General features: G+C 41.8%; 1 protein-coding gene across 3 annotated transcripts in view; it reads left to right on the forward strand.

The window, feature by feature from the left end:
* Positions 1 to 16,783, forward strand: part of LOC117146589 (neuroglian) — a 35,657-nt gene that overhangs the window by 13,393 nt on the left and 5,481 nt on the right. For 2 of the 3 annotated variants that reach the window (XM_033312911.1, XM_033312912.1), the window contains exons 1-3: positions 1,236 to 1,308; positions 1,607 to 1,736; positions 13,948 to 16,761. In XM_033312911.1, the coding sequence (XP_033168802.1) occupies positions 1,236 to 1,308; positions 1,607 to 1,736; positions 13,948 to 16,761 (3,017 nt within the window). Of the gene's footprint in view, positions 1 to 989; positions 1,309 to 1,606; positions 1,737 to 13,947; positions 16,762 to 16,783 lie in introns of those variants that run through there. The other variant, XM_033312910.1, reaches the window with a different exon arrangement.

The following is a 16,783-nucleotide window of genomic DNA, read 5'->3' on the forward strand; positions in this document are numbered from 1 at the left end:
TTGGCCGAAAATTAATTTTTCAAAGTCTCTCCAAAAGTGATAGGGATGGTTAGTATTGGTAATTAGGAGCACAAAACAGTAATTCTTTTGACTGTGTGGCCATTTTTAGTCAAGTTATAGCCAAAATAGCCAACATGAAAATTGAGTTTTTTGCCAAAAATCGTTTCCCTGATTTTTTGTAAAATAAATAATCGGTATTTTAAGCATAACATTTAAAATAATGGCCCAAAAATGGAATGCCATACCTCGTTGAATTCGTAACGAAATTCCCTAGCGAACTGTATTCAAACTTTGAAATTGTAATTTTTTGCCATTTTTCGCAAATTTTGATGATGTAACCCCTTACAAAAAATGCGAAAATTTGGCCGAAAATTAATTTTTCAAAGTCCCTCCAAAAGTGATAGGGATGGATAGTATTGGTAATTGGGAGCACAAAACGGTAATAATTTTAGTTGTGTGACCATTTTCGGCCAAGTTATGCTGAAAAAACGCATGGGGTATATTGAACTTTTGGCCAAAACACTTTTTTGATTTTTCGCATAAAAAGAAGTGAACCTTTGGAGCGAAGTTTTAGTGAAATGGTCGTTGAAAATATTTAAATCTTTTCCATATGTTTTAGTCGTTAAGAATCTAACCAGATTGCATTGCGTGCTTCTGAAAGTGGGAACAGAACATTAGTGGGGAAAATTCGCGCGAACAAAGGAGAGTTTCGGATGAGACATCTGGTAGTCATTAGGCGAACACTTTTCCCGTTGAAATCAAGTTAAATAATCGCATTACTCACGGCTCTTTTTCCACTCTTTCCACTTTCTTTGCAGACATGAGAGACGTGCCATATAAGCGTATACCGCCCACACCACCCACCAGCCATAACGCCATTTCGCTCGCACTCACACGCTCGGCGCGACGCGATTTTCGCAATTTTCGCAATTGAAAAGTGTAAAGTTCTAGACACCATTATCAGCGTTGTCATAATCTCATTTTCGCAGTGCAACAGCAGAAAGTAATAAAAGCTCGGCTCGCATGCAATTTTCATTAGTGGGAAAATTGTTTGATATTTAAGAGGCAACCGAGGAATAAACAGAATCAACAGCAGCAGACACACACACACACACACACATTCCAAGCCAAATTAATAATAGAAAGAGAAAAAAAACAGCAAGCAGAAAAGCAATAAAAGTTTAAACCAAAACGAAACACACTCGAGGGGGCGAGCGGAGAGCCAAACGACCAAAATGTGGCGGCAGTCAACGATACTGGCCGCGTTACTAGTGGCTCTTTTGTGTGCGGGCAGTGCAGAAAGCAAAGGTAAGGATATTTAAAGAAAAAAATCTATAATTAATTGATAACTCACTTGGGCTTCATTTGTATCTATATTGAGTGCAATTTATGGAACTGCTTTTAAGTACAGATCACAGATCACTTGGAGATTTCCACCAAAACCTAATGCTTCGAATTCCCCAAGTCCCAAAAATTAGTCACTGCTATAAATACGAGAAGCATTTAATGGGGTGGAAATCTTCAATTTATGCGATCAATTAGTAGACTGGAACCACCAGCACCCAATGCTCATCGATCTTGCCTCTCCTCTCCCGCATTCTTCCAGGCAATCGCCCGCCAAGAATCACCAAACAACCGGCACCCGGAGAACTGCTCTTCAAAGTGGCGCAACAGAACAAGGAAAGTGACAATCCATTCATAATCGAGTGTGAAGCCGATGGACAACCCGAGCCAGAGTAAGTCAACTGAAGATCTGGAAGATCATCGAAATCTCAAGAGAAGAGCAGAGATCTTGGGGAATTGGATCGTTTAGTTTGGATCTATTTTATATCTATATATTTATATGTGCCCTGCTCATCATGCCCTCTATTTTAATTCACATAAATCAAATTTAAGCAGTCGCGTCTACAAAGTTTTCCAAATCCAAAGAGTGCGTGTAAGAAATCGCATTTTTGTTTATTTCATTTCAGCCTTGTTGTTCTAGACGGGTTGTTTTTTTTTTTTACGAAATATTTGGCGTCGTCACGAGTATTTTTAACTCATATGAGATAGAGCAGGAAGAAGCACATTCTAAGGCAACTTGATATAGTTTGCCCTAAAAAACAGTTCTCATGTCCAAAAGAGCGAAACTAATTGATGGAAAATAAAACATAGTTTATGTTATACGGCTGTGCCAAGATTTAGCTAGAATTTTAATAGATTTTTTCAAAAAGGCAGCAAATAACATTGAAATATAAAATCTTCTGCTCAAATTGCACTTTATAGGGTATTGAATACTTTGAATATCAAACACATGGCTTTGTTCATGTGGCTGCGCTATTTCTGTCGCCAAAATGTACAAAAATACATCTTTCTAAATGTGTTTAGAAGTTTTCAGAAGATTGGGCTCCCCTCTCGTTTTACTTGTTGTTTTATTTTCGTCACGATGCAGGTCTCGTTGCGGAAGTGAAGTGATTTTCGTTACTCTGAGTAATACACATAGACCTGCTCCATAAATACGATTTGAACCTGTTTCCGAAACACGTTTCGTTTCGGTTGTTTTATTCATAAACAGCTTAGATCACATTTTTATTAGTAGAGCATGTACTTGGTGACCAGTGCAGTGGAATTGAGTCATTCCCTTGGAAAATGCGGAATTTGAAGTTAACATTTTTGTGCACAAAGGGCAAACAGTGGCTGATGATGATGATGACTACTAGTACTACGATGATGACGGTGATGATGATGATGGCATGACCTCATTGCCCGAGAACTGTGTGGGTGGGGGTGGTGTGGTCAAAAGTGGCGAAGACAAGCAGGAAATTCCATAGTGTCTGGAAAATAGGACTGTGTTGTAAAATAGTTTGCGCCTCATTCTCATTTTGCAGTTGAAAATGTCTTAATATAGTAATATTACCATAAAAAGGCAAAAAGAAACGATCAAAAAAGTGTTTTACATGCATATTGCATTAAATACAGAGGCTATTGGCTATAAGAAAAAGTTACGGCATAGAAAATTCAGCTTCAATATTTGTTTCTTAAAATCTTATTGCAAATGCAGCTATTTGGCTGTGTTATAAATTTGCGGATTTGGTAGCTCATTAGTTGATGTTTACTGTATTGCAATAAAAAATTGGCAACAAGTGCAAGCAGCGCAGCAGCAGCGCAGTCGACGTTGGCAGAATAGCAACAGATGGCCGAATGCCAGACAGACACACACACACACACACACAAGTGCAGAACGTGAGAAATGTGCGAGAATACTAAGAATAAAAAGCAAGAAGAAGCATAAGGAATGGGAAAATTGTGTGTTGTTTATTTTTACACGTACGAAACTAAAATGGGTTAATAGTGGGAAATGTGTGCGCTTTTCCTTTGGCCCTCTCTCTCTCCCCCTCTCTCTACCCATATATCACTATCACTATCCCGCTCTGTCACAGCAAGTGGTTCAGGTACAGTGTTAGAAAATAAAAAAATATCAGAGTCAAAAAGCGGTAATATCACAGAAAACCAGTTTGACCGGATGGCCAAGCACGTTGAGAATATTAACCAAAACGAAATGGAAACAAATTGTTGAAGAGAAAAAAAAAAAGAAATTTACTCAACTGTGCCGGCTGAGCATTACGTAATTTTACCGGACAATTTTTAACAGTTTTTTCATAGAATTTTAAGAAAATTTGTAAGTCCATAGGTTTCCACTTCGGGCGCCATCTACAGGCGAAAATTGTTACTACCATTGGTTTATTTTCAGTTGCCAGCTATTACATCTAGTTTTAATGCTTAGCAATTAAATTGGTAATTGGGAAAAACTAACTATTTAACTACAATCGATTAAGAAATGCTACAAAGATTTCGATTTAATAATTCGAAAGTCTATGGGCATTTTGCAATTACGAAAGATATTTATTACAATGCAAACAGCGTGGGCATAAAACGGAAATTGCTGTCCAATTTTCATATTTTATCTTAGGCATGTAATAAGCTGAAATTACTAGCATTTTTTTCTTTCCATTTTTAATTCATAATAATTTTGTTATGCTAGCTGGTTTGTGTTGGTTTCCATGCACAGAGAGAAAAGTGTTGGCAAATTGGTTTATTTGATTGTTACCTTAACAAAGAAGCCATTGGATAATTTTATAGAAAGAACTATGATATTCAAGGGAAGATAATTTATTTTACTTACTACTATTTGTTTAATACCACTGTATTTTATTTGAAGTGTATAAAATCCAAATTCAGGCCGCATAAATTATATTCATATTAGACTTTTTTTCTCTGCTTGCATTACATCAGACGTGCGCCCGATTTTCTATTACTTTTTTCGTATCTGGGCTTATTTTTTGTGTGTGTGCTGCATTCTATCTATATATCCACATCTATATCTATCTATACGCCTCCGTGATTCAGCATGACACACTTTTATTGTTGTCATTGGCCGTCTGATGTCTGATGTCGCATTTTCTGCGTTTTATGTCGCTACTTTGTGGCTGTTGCTGTTGCAGTGGCAAATGCATAACGCGTATATTTTTAGAAATTACAATAATTTAATGATTCAATGATTGAGGCAACAAACGACCCCCACAGACCAAACCACGATTGATTAAAGATAGTGTTATAGTTTTGAATCATGTTTACAGTTTCATAAATACTTTGGTTTTTCCTTTCCCGTCAATGTTTATATTCGACGGAATTTCATTTCTCTATTTATATGGCCTAAAACTCAATAATCATGAGTCAGAATTTCGCCAGGCATAATTCAATTGATTGTATTTAATAATATGTATAAGTAGCAAACACATCTGCACACAGAATCTGACGCATCGAAAGATGATTAATCCATGTGAAATGAAAATAAAAAAAATAAAAAAAGCTGAAGTCAAGAAATGTGTTTTCTAATCATTTATCAATTCATTAGTGTTACAAAGTTTCCCCTGAGGGAAATATACGATTATCCGCGTATTACTTTCCCTTTTTTCTTAGTCTTTTTCTTGCCTCTTACAAATGAAACTATTTCCATATTGTTTGTGCCCCGCCTTTTCTTCATTTTTTTTCAGGCACTCTGGGGTTAAGCAGTTCAATTAAATCGGGTTAAAGCGCAGTTATTTAAACCTCTCAATTCCCCTTTGTCAACAGTTTAAACTTGTGTAAAAAGTGTAGAGCATTCTTTAAACTGCCCTTGAATTTGTAGGGTTTTAGGCTCGTCAGTATAGGGGAAAAAAAAAGAAAAAAAACTTACGCTGTTTGGTTTTGAAAAGTTGTTTGCTTAAACTTTGAAGAAAAACTAGTTTCGTCAGTTTTTTTTTTTTTCTTTATGTTTATGCATGTGTGGGAGCCATGGCAGTCATATTAACTATAAGGCAGACAAATACTTTGCTTTTCTTTTGTTTGATGCTTTCAAAAAATGCCACGAAACTGAAGCAGAGCTTTTCGATTGCTTCATGTGCCATGGAAAATGTTTGTAAATGCATGTTTGATTTTATAAAATAATAAATGATACTCCAAATATGTATTTAAACCATTGCTATTTAATGCTTCAGCTTAAAGCAGCCAATTAGAATATTATCGCTTATCCTTGTAACCCAGAATATATTCCACATACGCAGTGTGTGGCAGCTGCTGGAAGATAAATAGAGATAAAAATATGGAGAAGTGAGTGGAGTTGAAGGCTCATTGATTTTTCACACCACGCTGCACAAAGTCCTTCAAAAGCTGTCGCTACTAGTTCATGTCCTTGAATGTTATTTTCCTTCATTCCTCCGCTTGGCCCACCCCCTCGTTTCCCAACTCCCCCTCGTTAATTTTGTTATTTTAGCTTCATGTTTCCCTAATGATTTTGTCTCGTCAGTTTGGCGCCAGCTTTGCCGCGACCACCCCCAAAAAATTCAAAATCAAGGGAAAAGGCAAACAAAATGTAGGGAAAAACTGCAACTGAACAATTCAGTCTTAAGTAGTCCGATTAAAATCCGGAAATTGCAACCCCAAAGTGATGGAGTCATCAAATGACTTGGTGAAAGATTGAGTACGGTGAAGCCTAGCTAAGAGGAAGGCATACAATATGATCTAAATATACGCACCCCTGTGTTCAAAGCATGATGAATTTGTTAAAAGCATGGTCACACTGTTCGTGTTCTGAAAAGCAACTCTGCCTCGAATGGCTTAGCATAGCCAAGTTCGACTGTACTTCCCTTTTGGTCTTTCTCGTCTCCCTTCCAGAGCATGATTCATGCGTATCAATCAAACTTTTTGGGCAAAGGGCGCAAAGTGGGAGAGGGGTGAAAGGTTAAAGTTAGCGGTGGGAGTCAACTGATGACGACACGTTCCATTGTTGTTGTCTCGACTTGCCATTTTGTCATTTATTCGGCTTCTTCGGCTCATTCTTCCGACTTATTTTGGCTATTGCGCATATGAAGAATTAACGAACGATTGTGGAAAGGGAAGCGAAGGGTGTGGAAATCGAAGGGAATCTTAGCATATTTAATGCAGCCAAATTGAAGAAAATCGATGAACTGCGACAGCGGCAGAAATAAGACATAACGAGTAATAAGAGTAGGGCTTCCTATATCATTTGCTGTATTTCTTGGGAGGGTGGAAAGTAAATGGAGATATTACTTATTTATTTACCGAACCCAATGTGACTCATTGTTCGAGGGTAATAAATGCTGTACTTAGAAGATTGATTATTAAATCCTCCCAAAGCTCTTAATTGTATTATTAAAGTGAAGACGTGAAGAACCATGAAGAACGCTTGAGTAGCAGCAATTAAACTTCAACTTCATGAAAGTACTTGTCCACTTAAATAACCCAGAAGATCTGTATCTGCTCCATTTCGACATTATTCTGCAGTTGAAATTCTCCGCACGATGCAATAAATCATAAAGGTCTGCACTCAGATCTCTGGCTCAAGATTAAAGTCAGGAAAAAACCAACCTGTGCTCATAATCCGAAACCCAAAAACTGAAAAAGTTGAGAACTTTGTGTGTTGTAGCTTTTCCCAAAGTTTTCTCACGTTGCGTAGTGCATTCACGATCGTGATTCCTCGATTTCCCCTTTCGTACTTCTCGGCTACCTTTCTTCTTTCGCCGACGACTTCGTCTAACGGTGGCTCGAGCACTCTTTTAACCCTTTTATGGTTTTATATGTTACAGTAGAGCCCAAGTTGGGGGCACCAGAAACATTACGCACATAACAATTACCAACGGAATGAGCGGTTTCTGCGTTTCTTTCTCCTGCTTCTCGTTCAAGTTTCGTGACTTTAATGACGTTGCATAACGTTGGGAATTTAAATATAGCTAAACCCAAAAATGATATCAACATATATTTAGACCCCGCCACTTCCGGTCCAGGTGTGTCCACAGGTGTCTTCTGCGGCCCATCTACTCCGCCCGGTTTGTCTTTTTGCCCACGAATTCCGTCCGTTCTTCAAGCCACCAAATGTTTATTGATTCGGCTGTCAAGAACAGAAGCATCGTCTGAAACGATATCTAAACAAAAGCCACACTGGAAGAAATGGATGTGGCATATTACATATTATTTCTAATTTAGATAATGTGCATTTGGTTCTCAAGAAATTGAAATAGAATAGAAGCAAAGTCCTTGATTAGTTTATACTTTTTATTTACAATGGTTTGAACTTTTAATTTGTAGATGCATCCGCAATCTCTCAGTGTATATTTCCTTCGCCATCGATTAACGTGCAAGCGGGATGGCAAGCGTTAATTTGGGGGATGCCCCTTGGGCGGAAAACGTTGTTGCTATCGAAATTGGGGGCTAATATGGTAGTTAACTGGCCAACATGCATACACATATGCTGTGCAAAGGGCCAACAAATTGAGGCAGTATTGGGTACACACAAAGTTATCCGTAATATTTTGGAATATTTGAAATGAAATGCAAGTTAATTGTTCTTAATATTCAAATTAAACATTTCAAGTATTTTTTTTTTTTTGCAAAGGCAAAGCCTAAAACCTCTGCTCACTGGGACAACTTCTCCCTTATGTCTAAACTCCTAAGCCTTTTCCTAAATTCCCACACAATCCGCATCATCGTCATCATCTTTTATAGCTCGTAAAACCGAAAACGGCTTTTTAAATATGTACAACACACACAGACAATATTTGCAAGTCGTTAGACGTCTACTCAAAACCCATTCCCTTGCACGATGCTGCGGCATCCTGTTGCAACATGAAGCGGAAAAAAAGTTCAACTCCAGGAGAAAGGAACTCCATTCATTCGATTCAAGTGTGTGGGTGTGTGTGAGTGTGTGTATTGGAATGCGGGTGCAACCCTTCAGGAGAAGTCCCCTTTTCCATTCACCCAGCACAGTGGAATCAATATTTTAGGTACGTCACTTGCAGCTGATGTTGAATTGACTTAAGCATCGGCTGGTTATAGCAAACAAAATCATTCTAAAATCTTAAAGAAACAACTTAATTTAGGTTCTAGTTATATTTTTTCATCTAGTATTTGTCTAATTATTCCACGGTAACTAGAGCTCGGAGTCCCATGTTGTTTTTCATGTCAGATGTTAAGTACAAACTTCGGTGTGCCGCCATTCCTCTTTACATTGCCCCTTAGGTGGCTGCGTTTTCATTCAATTCAGTCAGTGGAGTTATGCCTGGCTGGATGAGTCATCGTCCTGCCCCTTTCCTGCCCCTTTTTGCCCATTCCCCCAGTTACCCCCCTTTTGCGCCCCTCTCGCTGAAACCGGCACGTGGCAACTCCTTTGCTGTTTGTTTTAGCTAAAAGCGTTTGTTGCTCCCGTCTAATCCTTTCCCATCTGGTTTCTGCCTCCCTTCGCTTCTCTCTTTCGCTTCGCAAATCAATAGAATAGGACTTGCTCCTATTCACTCAGCGAATGTAATCATACGATATGATACTAACTTTAAATATGTTGCTAGTTAAAACTCTATGGAGTTTGATTTGTTGTATGTGTGCATATTTAAACATTAACTGCTCACATACCAAATTTCATAACGATTAGAGGTTGCAATCCATTCAAAATTTCTCTCTCTGCACATCTGAGCTCTTAATGTGCTGTAATTGCAATTGAAAACGCATTGAAAGACACATAACTGACATTTGACATCGTTGATATGATGAGTCGAATCAAAAGCCACTGGATAAGTGAGAGGAAGCCATATCCATATATATGTATTTAGTGCATATGGGGAGTCCACTTGAACTTGAGCAACCTCGATGAAAGAAAACAGAACTGAAAAATTACTACCGATCGCCACAAGCTAATTTCGTCGGACTCTCGGTGACTTGATGATTGCCCAAATGTTCCGGTGATTCAGACGTTTCCACCCAAAATGCTCCAACGTTCATCTTGAATGCTACTGCGTGTCTGTTGTAATTTTACTTTATTTCACTTGATGTTGTCATTTTCGGCAGATGGACGAACAGATTGGGCAACCAACAGAAGGGCACGACAATGTCAATTGTTTTTTTTTTTACGCTGTTCTCTTCTTTTGCTCGATCAGAAAGCACAAGAAAAGCACAAAAAAACCAAATGTATGAAACTTATTTTGTATGCTCTACTTAAGTTGGTACAAGATTACAATGATGCCAAAGAATTCGTGTTTTTTGAACAAATAATGGGTAAAAGTATGACTGTTCTACTTGGCCAACTTACTTACGAATAATATGCATATATGTAATTAATTTGTTCGTGGAATTACCCAATTTGTCACACAAAGGCGGAGTGATTTAGTTAACTTTATTAGACTGACCAGCTGAGGGTGGGACAGGACCCATGAGATTTTCCAGTTAGTAGTGTTACCATTTTTTTGTATTTTGCGTTCCCTCGGGTCGTTGTCACACCTAATTTGCGTACTCGCTCGCTCTTTTGGGGCCATCCATCAACTGTTGCCATGCCAGGGGTCGCAGGTCACACAGCTCGGGTGTCACCTGCTCCTGCAAGGACCACCCCCCTCCCCCTTTCCTCTCCCTTCTGCATTTTCCTGCTGCTCCCTTTTTCGGGCCTTCCATCGAACTATAAAAAAAAAAACATTGTTGTTTGCATGTTTGTTGGCCATTAATGAGCGCTGTTTCCCCCATTTCATTCGGCCCAATGTCCAATGTCCTATTTTCGTGTTTCGTATTGTTGTTATAGTGTTGTATAGTATAGTTGATACCTTGGAGACGCTTCCGCTTTCCCCACTTCCGCTGTGCGATATCCCGCCTGCTTTTTTATTACGAAATACAGGCAATGCACGACATTATGTCAGTTTCCTTTGAAAGTAATTCCTGGCAAGCAGAGACAGCAGAAGAGTTGTTTGTTCAAGTTGTTGAAGCTCCACTGTAGTGCTATTCGGTGTCATTGCTCGTTTGACATGCACAAAATGTCAACAAAACTGACGAAGCTGAGGCAAACACACGCCCAGTTTCTTGCGAATTTCAATTCCATTTCCTGTTTAGCTGGATTTCCCGATTTTGTGTTAGCCGAAAGAGCTTTCTGCTGTTTTCCAGCAGCCCAAGCTAAAAAATGGACTGCGGGCCAACCCTTGTCGGCATTTCCTCGATTTTCACCCCCTCTAAAAAAAAAAAAATACAACAAATAGATCCGCAGGCCATTTAAAGTTTTTTGCCATTTGGAGGCCGACAAAATTCACGAAATTAATTCGAAAAGAAGTCCGAGCCAAAAGGCAATGTACCCTAAAGTCTCACGGGAATGTGGAAAACGTGACTAATTTGGGTAATGAAATACAAGAAATACAAGGAACGAGCTCTAATTAATTTAAATGTTCTAGGGAGAGTCATAAAATGGTATAAATTAAATAAAGTCAGCAGTTGTATGTAAGTAAAAACATATGATGTAATAATTACAAGTTAAATATACAAAAATAAATCAATATTTATGAAATTATTAAATCAATATTTTTGGATGGCTAATAAAAAATGCCTACACTTTTTTTCCACCTGTTGATCAGGGTATAATAATTTGCGGCATTCTTAGACCTAATACACATTTTGCTCCTTTTGTTTAACTTCGGTCTGAGGCCCCGCCCCCAACCACGCCCCCCTGCGCCACTCAGTCCACTGTCTCGCCGACTGCCCACTTTTCCACCTCTCGCCCCCCCTTCTGCCAGTGGTTCTCCCCTCTTTGAGAGGAAATTTGCCTTTGGCTAAAAGCGGTTTTGGCCTGGCTCCTTTCCTTTTACTTCTAGCCCTGGCAGAGTGGCCACAATTGCGGTCACAATAATAGAGGCACAAGGCGGCAGAAAAGTACTTAAACAGATGGATTTTCTTCTTTAAATTATATATTTCTTTTTTAGGTATTTATAAATAGCTATTTATTGCATTGCATACCAAATTTCAAAAAAAAATCCTAATTGAATGCTTGTGTTTGTATGTCTGCTATGGAAATGTATCTAGGCTTATGTATGTCTGTATGTTTGCATATAACTGGGTTACATACGTATGTATATGTCTGTCCTTACTGTGACCACTTCCTTTCTTCTTTTTTTTTGTCAGTGAGCGCGCAAAAAAGTATGCTACGGCATTTTGTTATTTTGCAACCCCAAAAAGTAATGCACAAATGGAGCCCAACCGCTAAAACCCCTCAGCTCTCACCCTCACACACACACACACACACACACACCCCCAGCCACACTTATGCAAAGCAGCTTGTGTGTGTGTGTGTTTGTTTGTTTGTGTGTTTTAGCCGGGCTGATGAGTCATCAGCAGCCATATCCTGGCACTTCTTGGCGCATTTTCCATACAGATTTCTATCGCCATGAAAGGCTGGCAAATGCAAATGCAAGGGGGAAAGGGAAAGGGAGAGGAAAAGCCAGCTGAAGGAAAATCCGCTGAGGGGGCTGAGTTCGCTTGGCGGCGAAAAGGGGGCGGGCCAGTTAAGTGAAGCCAAGTCAACCCTAAAACTATCAGCGCACTTTGGGGTTAAGTGGTGTCGAGCGAGGACAAGAAGTAACATAAAGGAGAAGTCTACTAACCAGTAGCTGTTTAAAATATGCCCGAATACATATACCCTGGGTTTTTAAAGAAAGTGTACAAGATAAAGGTTTACTTTACTTTATTTTGCACTGTTTTCTGTTTTGCAGACATTCAGTTACTTAGCTTGCTGTTGTGCAAGTGGTGAGCATACCCTACCAGCTATATGATACCCTCTAGAAAACAAGTCATAAGAATGAATGTACAAATCGTTCAGCTTGCAAATGGGTGAATTCCTGCCGGCGTGGGCGTGACTGTGAGGGGGCGGGGGGCGTGGCGAGCAGCTGTTGTCTGGCCATTTAGCTGTTGTCTTTGGCAACCGTTTCAGGTGACCGCCTCGCCGTTGGCGGAACGCTAAAGCGGTAAAAGGTGTAGCCAGCCGAAGTTTCGATGGTGTCGAGCGATGGCGACAGACGTCGTGCTTTACCGCTTGCCTGCCCTTTGCTTTTCCCATTTCCATTTCCATTTCCATTCCTGGCATCCTGGCGGTGGTATCCTTGCCTGGCTTTCCTGCCACTTGGCCAACAATTTATTGACCCGCCGACCAGTTTGTTTGGGCGCATAGTTTGGTTTAGTGTTTGCCGTTTGTCGGGGTTGAACAACTGCGCTTAATGTGTCATTGCCAACGGTTTACGGGCTGTTTTTACCAACACTGGGGTTAAGTTTCTATACATTGATCCACGTGGCCTGATGGCAATATCCTGGCATTTCGCTGTCTCATTGCTTGACTCTTTGACCCACGCGACGAGGGTTCACAAATTCACTTTTCATTGACACAAATTAACACTTAGGGCCAAATTCAATTAAAATTTGAAAAGTATCTACGCAAGACTGAGCTTAAAACTATGAAAGTGTTAACTAGAATATCTAATTGGAGTACGGCACCAATTAAATTGTAATTTTTTAATCTGCATACTTGCCAGCACAACTCATCAAATCAGTTGAGTCACTTGAATGACTGCAGTTCAACAAACTGACCGATCGCCCCTCGCCCCTCGCCAATGCATAAATGCCCCAGAGTTCTCTTCACAGTTCAACTTACAACACTTAAAAACAATTCAAATGATTGACCTATTGCATGACCCGTCGTCAAGACCGAACCCAAAAAGATCCCAGATGAAAAGAGCTGAAAAAAAACCAGCTCAAGTATGGCAAACAAAAAAAGAAATAAATGAAAAAAATGCTTAACAAGCTCAAGCAGCGCGGCTTGTTCACATAATTGACTCGAGCTTTTCAGTTTCATATAGATATATATATATATATATATATATAACAAGTATACAACTATTCACAATTGCGGTGAAAATAATAGTGGGATTATATTTTATAAAAATTTATTTTATATATTTTTATATATAAAGTTACCATGAAGTTAGTAACTGCTTATAGGTTTTGTCATTTGGTTCAAGATAAAAACTAAAATGCAAGTATATAATATATCGCTAATATGCATAAATGTCTGGCATAGTTACAGTTACAAGAAAAATACAAGATGATGCACAAAGTTATGAAATGAACCAGCAAAAACTGGGCTCAGCTCGTTGACTTCCTTTTTGCCGCTTAATTGCAATTACTTGAGACATGAAACAAGCAAAAAATAAAAATAAAAAAAGGGAAAAAAAACCCCACAATCCCCACGCACACTTCAATCAACATTTTTCGCAATTGGAAATTAAGCAAGTTGTCATAATTTGTGCATAAAAAGTGTCTTAATTTTCTTCTTAGCGCGCCGCCTGGAGAAATGTTGATTAAGCCAAATTAAATGCGGTAATTAACTTGTTAGAGAGTCTCGAACTTAATGAGTCGATTGGCAAGTGATGAAATGCGGAAAACTGCGGCCAAATTGTTGTTGAAATAAACAATTAAAAGATATAACAAATAATATTAAATAGCTAGTGTGGCAGATATGTATTAGTATAGGTAATAGGTTATTAGTTTCATTAGTAAGGAACCTCTATTTTCAATAACGAGTAATACATCGACTTAATACCCACTATTTCCACTTTTAACCCACAGATATAGTTGGATCAAGAACGGCAAGAAGTTCGACTGGCAGGCGTACGATAACCGCATGCTGCGGCAGCCGGGACGCGGCACCCTGGTGATCACCATACCCAAGGACGAGGATCGCGGCCACTACCAGTGCTTCGCGTCCAACGAATTCGGAACGGCCACCTCGAACTCGGTGTACGTGCGTAAGGCCGAGCTGAATGCCTTCAAGGATGAGGCGGCCAAGACTCTGGAGGCCGTGGAGGGTGAGCCCTTCATGCTGAAATGTGCCGCACCCGACGGCTTTCCCAGTCCGACGGTCAACTGGATGATCCAGGAGTCCATCGATGGCAGCATCAAGTCGATCAACAACTCTCGCATGACCCTCGATCCCGAGGGTAATCTCTGGTTCTCGAATGTTACCCGCGAGGATGCCAGCTCCGATTTCTACTACGCCTGCTCGGCCACCTCGGTGTTCCGCAGTGAATACAAGATCGGCAACAAGGTGCTCCTGGATGTCAAGCAGATGGGCGTTAGTGCCTCGCAGAACAAGCATCCGCCCGTGCGTCAGTATGTGTCCCGTCGCCAGTCCTTGGCGCTGCGCGGCAAGCGAATGGAACTGTTTTGCATCTACGGTGGAACCCCGCTGCCGCAGACCGTGTGGAGCAAGGATGGCCAGCGGATACAGTGGAGCGATCGAATAACGCAAGGACACTATGGCAAATCACTGGTCATTCGGCAGACAAACTTCGATGATGCCGGCACATACACCTGCGATGTGTCCAACGGTGTGGGCAATGCCCAATCCTTCTCCATCATCCTGAATGTTAACTCCGTGCCGTACTTTACCAAAGAACCTGAAATCGCCACCGCCGCCGAGGACGAAGAGGTGGTCTTCGAGTGTCGCGCTGCTGGTGTACCAGAGCCCAAGATCAGTTGGATTCACAATGGTAAGCCCATCGAGCAGAGCACCCCGAATCCCCGACGAACGGTTACGGACAACACAATCCGCATTATCAATCTGGTTAAGGGCGATACTGGTAACTACGGCTGCAACGCCACCAATTCGCTGGGATATGTGTACAAGGATGTCTACCTAAATGTCCAGGCTGAGCCGCCAACGATCTCCGAAGCTCCAGCAGCTGTGTCCACTGTGGATGGAAGGAATGTGACCATTAAGTGCAGGGTTAACGGATCCCCGAAGCCTCTGGTTAAATGGCTGAGGGCCAGCAACTGGCTGACCGGAGGTCGTTACAATGTCCAAGCTAACGGCGATCTGGAGATCCAAGACGTGACATTCTCGGATGCCGGCAAATACACGTGCTACGCGCAGAACAAGTTTGGTGAAATTCAAGCCGATGGTTCGCTGGTGGTCAAGGAGCACACGAGAATTACCCAAGAGCCGCAGAACTACGAGGTGGCCGCCGGACAATCGGCCACGTTCCGCTGTAACGAGGCCCACGACGATACGCTGGAGATTGAGATCGATTGGTGGAAGGATGGCCAGTCCATTGACTTTGAGGCCCAGCCGCGATTCGTGAAGACCAACGATAATTCCCTGACGATTGCCAAGACCATGGAGCTGGATTCTGGCGAGTATACGTGCGTGGCCAGGACGCGCTTGGATGAGGCCACGGCCAGGGCGAATTTGATTGTCCAGGATGTGCCGAATGCGCCAAAACTCACCGGCATCACCTGCCAGGCGGACAAGGCCGAGATCCACTGGGAACAACAGGGTGACAATCGTTCGCCCATTCTGCACTACACCATCCAGTTCAATACATCGTTCACGCCCGCCTCCTGGGATGCCGCCTACGAGAAGGTGCCCAACACGGACTCCTCGTTCGTCGTCCAGATGTCACCGTGGGCCAACTACACGTTCCGTGTGATTGCCTTCAACAAGATCGGAGCCTCGCCGCCGTCGGCGCACAGCGATAGTTGCACCACCCAGCCGGATGTGCCCTTCAAGAATCCCGATAATGTCGTTGGCCAGGGCACCGAGCCCAACAATCTGGTCATCTCCTGGACTCCGATGCCCGAAATCGAGCACAATGCCCCCAATTTCCACTATTATGTGAGCTGGAAACGCGATATCCCTGCCGCTGCTTGGGAAAATAATAACATATTCGACTGGCGACAGAACAACATTGTGATTGCCGATCAACCGACGTTCGTGAAGTACCTGATCAAGGTGGTGGCCATCAACGATAGGGGTGAGTCCAATGTCGCCGCCGAGGAGGTGGTTGGCTACTCTGGCGAAGATCGTCCCCTGGATGCGCCCACCAACTTCACGATGAGGCAGATCACATCCTCGACCAGTGGCTACATGGCCTGGACGCCGGTAAGTGAGGAATCGGTGCGCGGACACTTCAAGGGCTACAAAATCCAAACGTGGACGGAGAACGAGGGCGAGGAGGGTCTGCGGGAGATCCATGTGAAGGGTGATACCCACAACGCTCTGGTCACACAATTCAAGCCCGATTCGAAGAACTATGCCCGCATTTTGGCTTACAATGGACGCTTCAATGGCCCACCCAGTGCCGTCATCGACTTCGATACTCCGGAGGGTGTACCATCGCCGGTTCAGGGACTGGATGCCTATCCCCTGGGCTCCTCGGCCTTCATGCTCCACTGGAAGAAGCCGCTGTATCCCAATGGCAAGCTCACTGGCTACAAGATCTACTACGAGGAGGTTAAGGAGAGCTATGTGGGCGAGCGACGCGAATACGATCCCCACATCACCGATCCCAGGGTCACACGCATGAAGATGGCCGGCCTGAAGCCCAACTCCAAGTACCGCATCTCCATCACTGCCACCACGAAAATGGGCGAGGGATCTGAGTAAGTATAGTTTTACACACTA

Source organism: Drosophila mauritiana, chromosome X (genome assembly GCF_004382145.1).
Source record: "Drosophila mauritiana strain mau12 chromosome X, ASM438214v1, whole genome shotgun sequence".
In the NCBI taxonomy this organism is placed as follows: Eukaryota; Metazoa; Arthropoda; class Insecta; order Diptera; family Drosophilidae; genus Drosophila; species Drosophila mauritiana.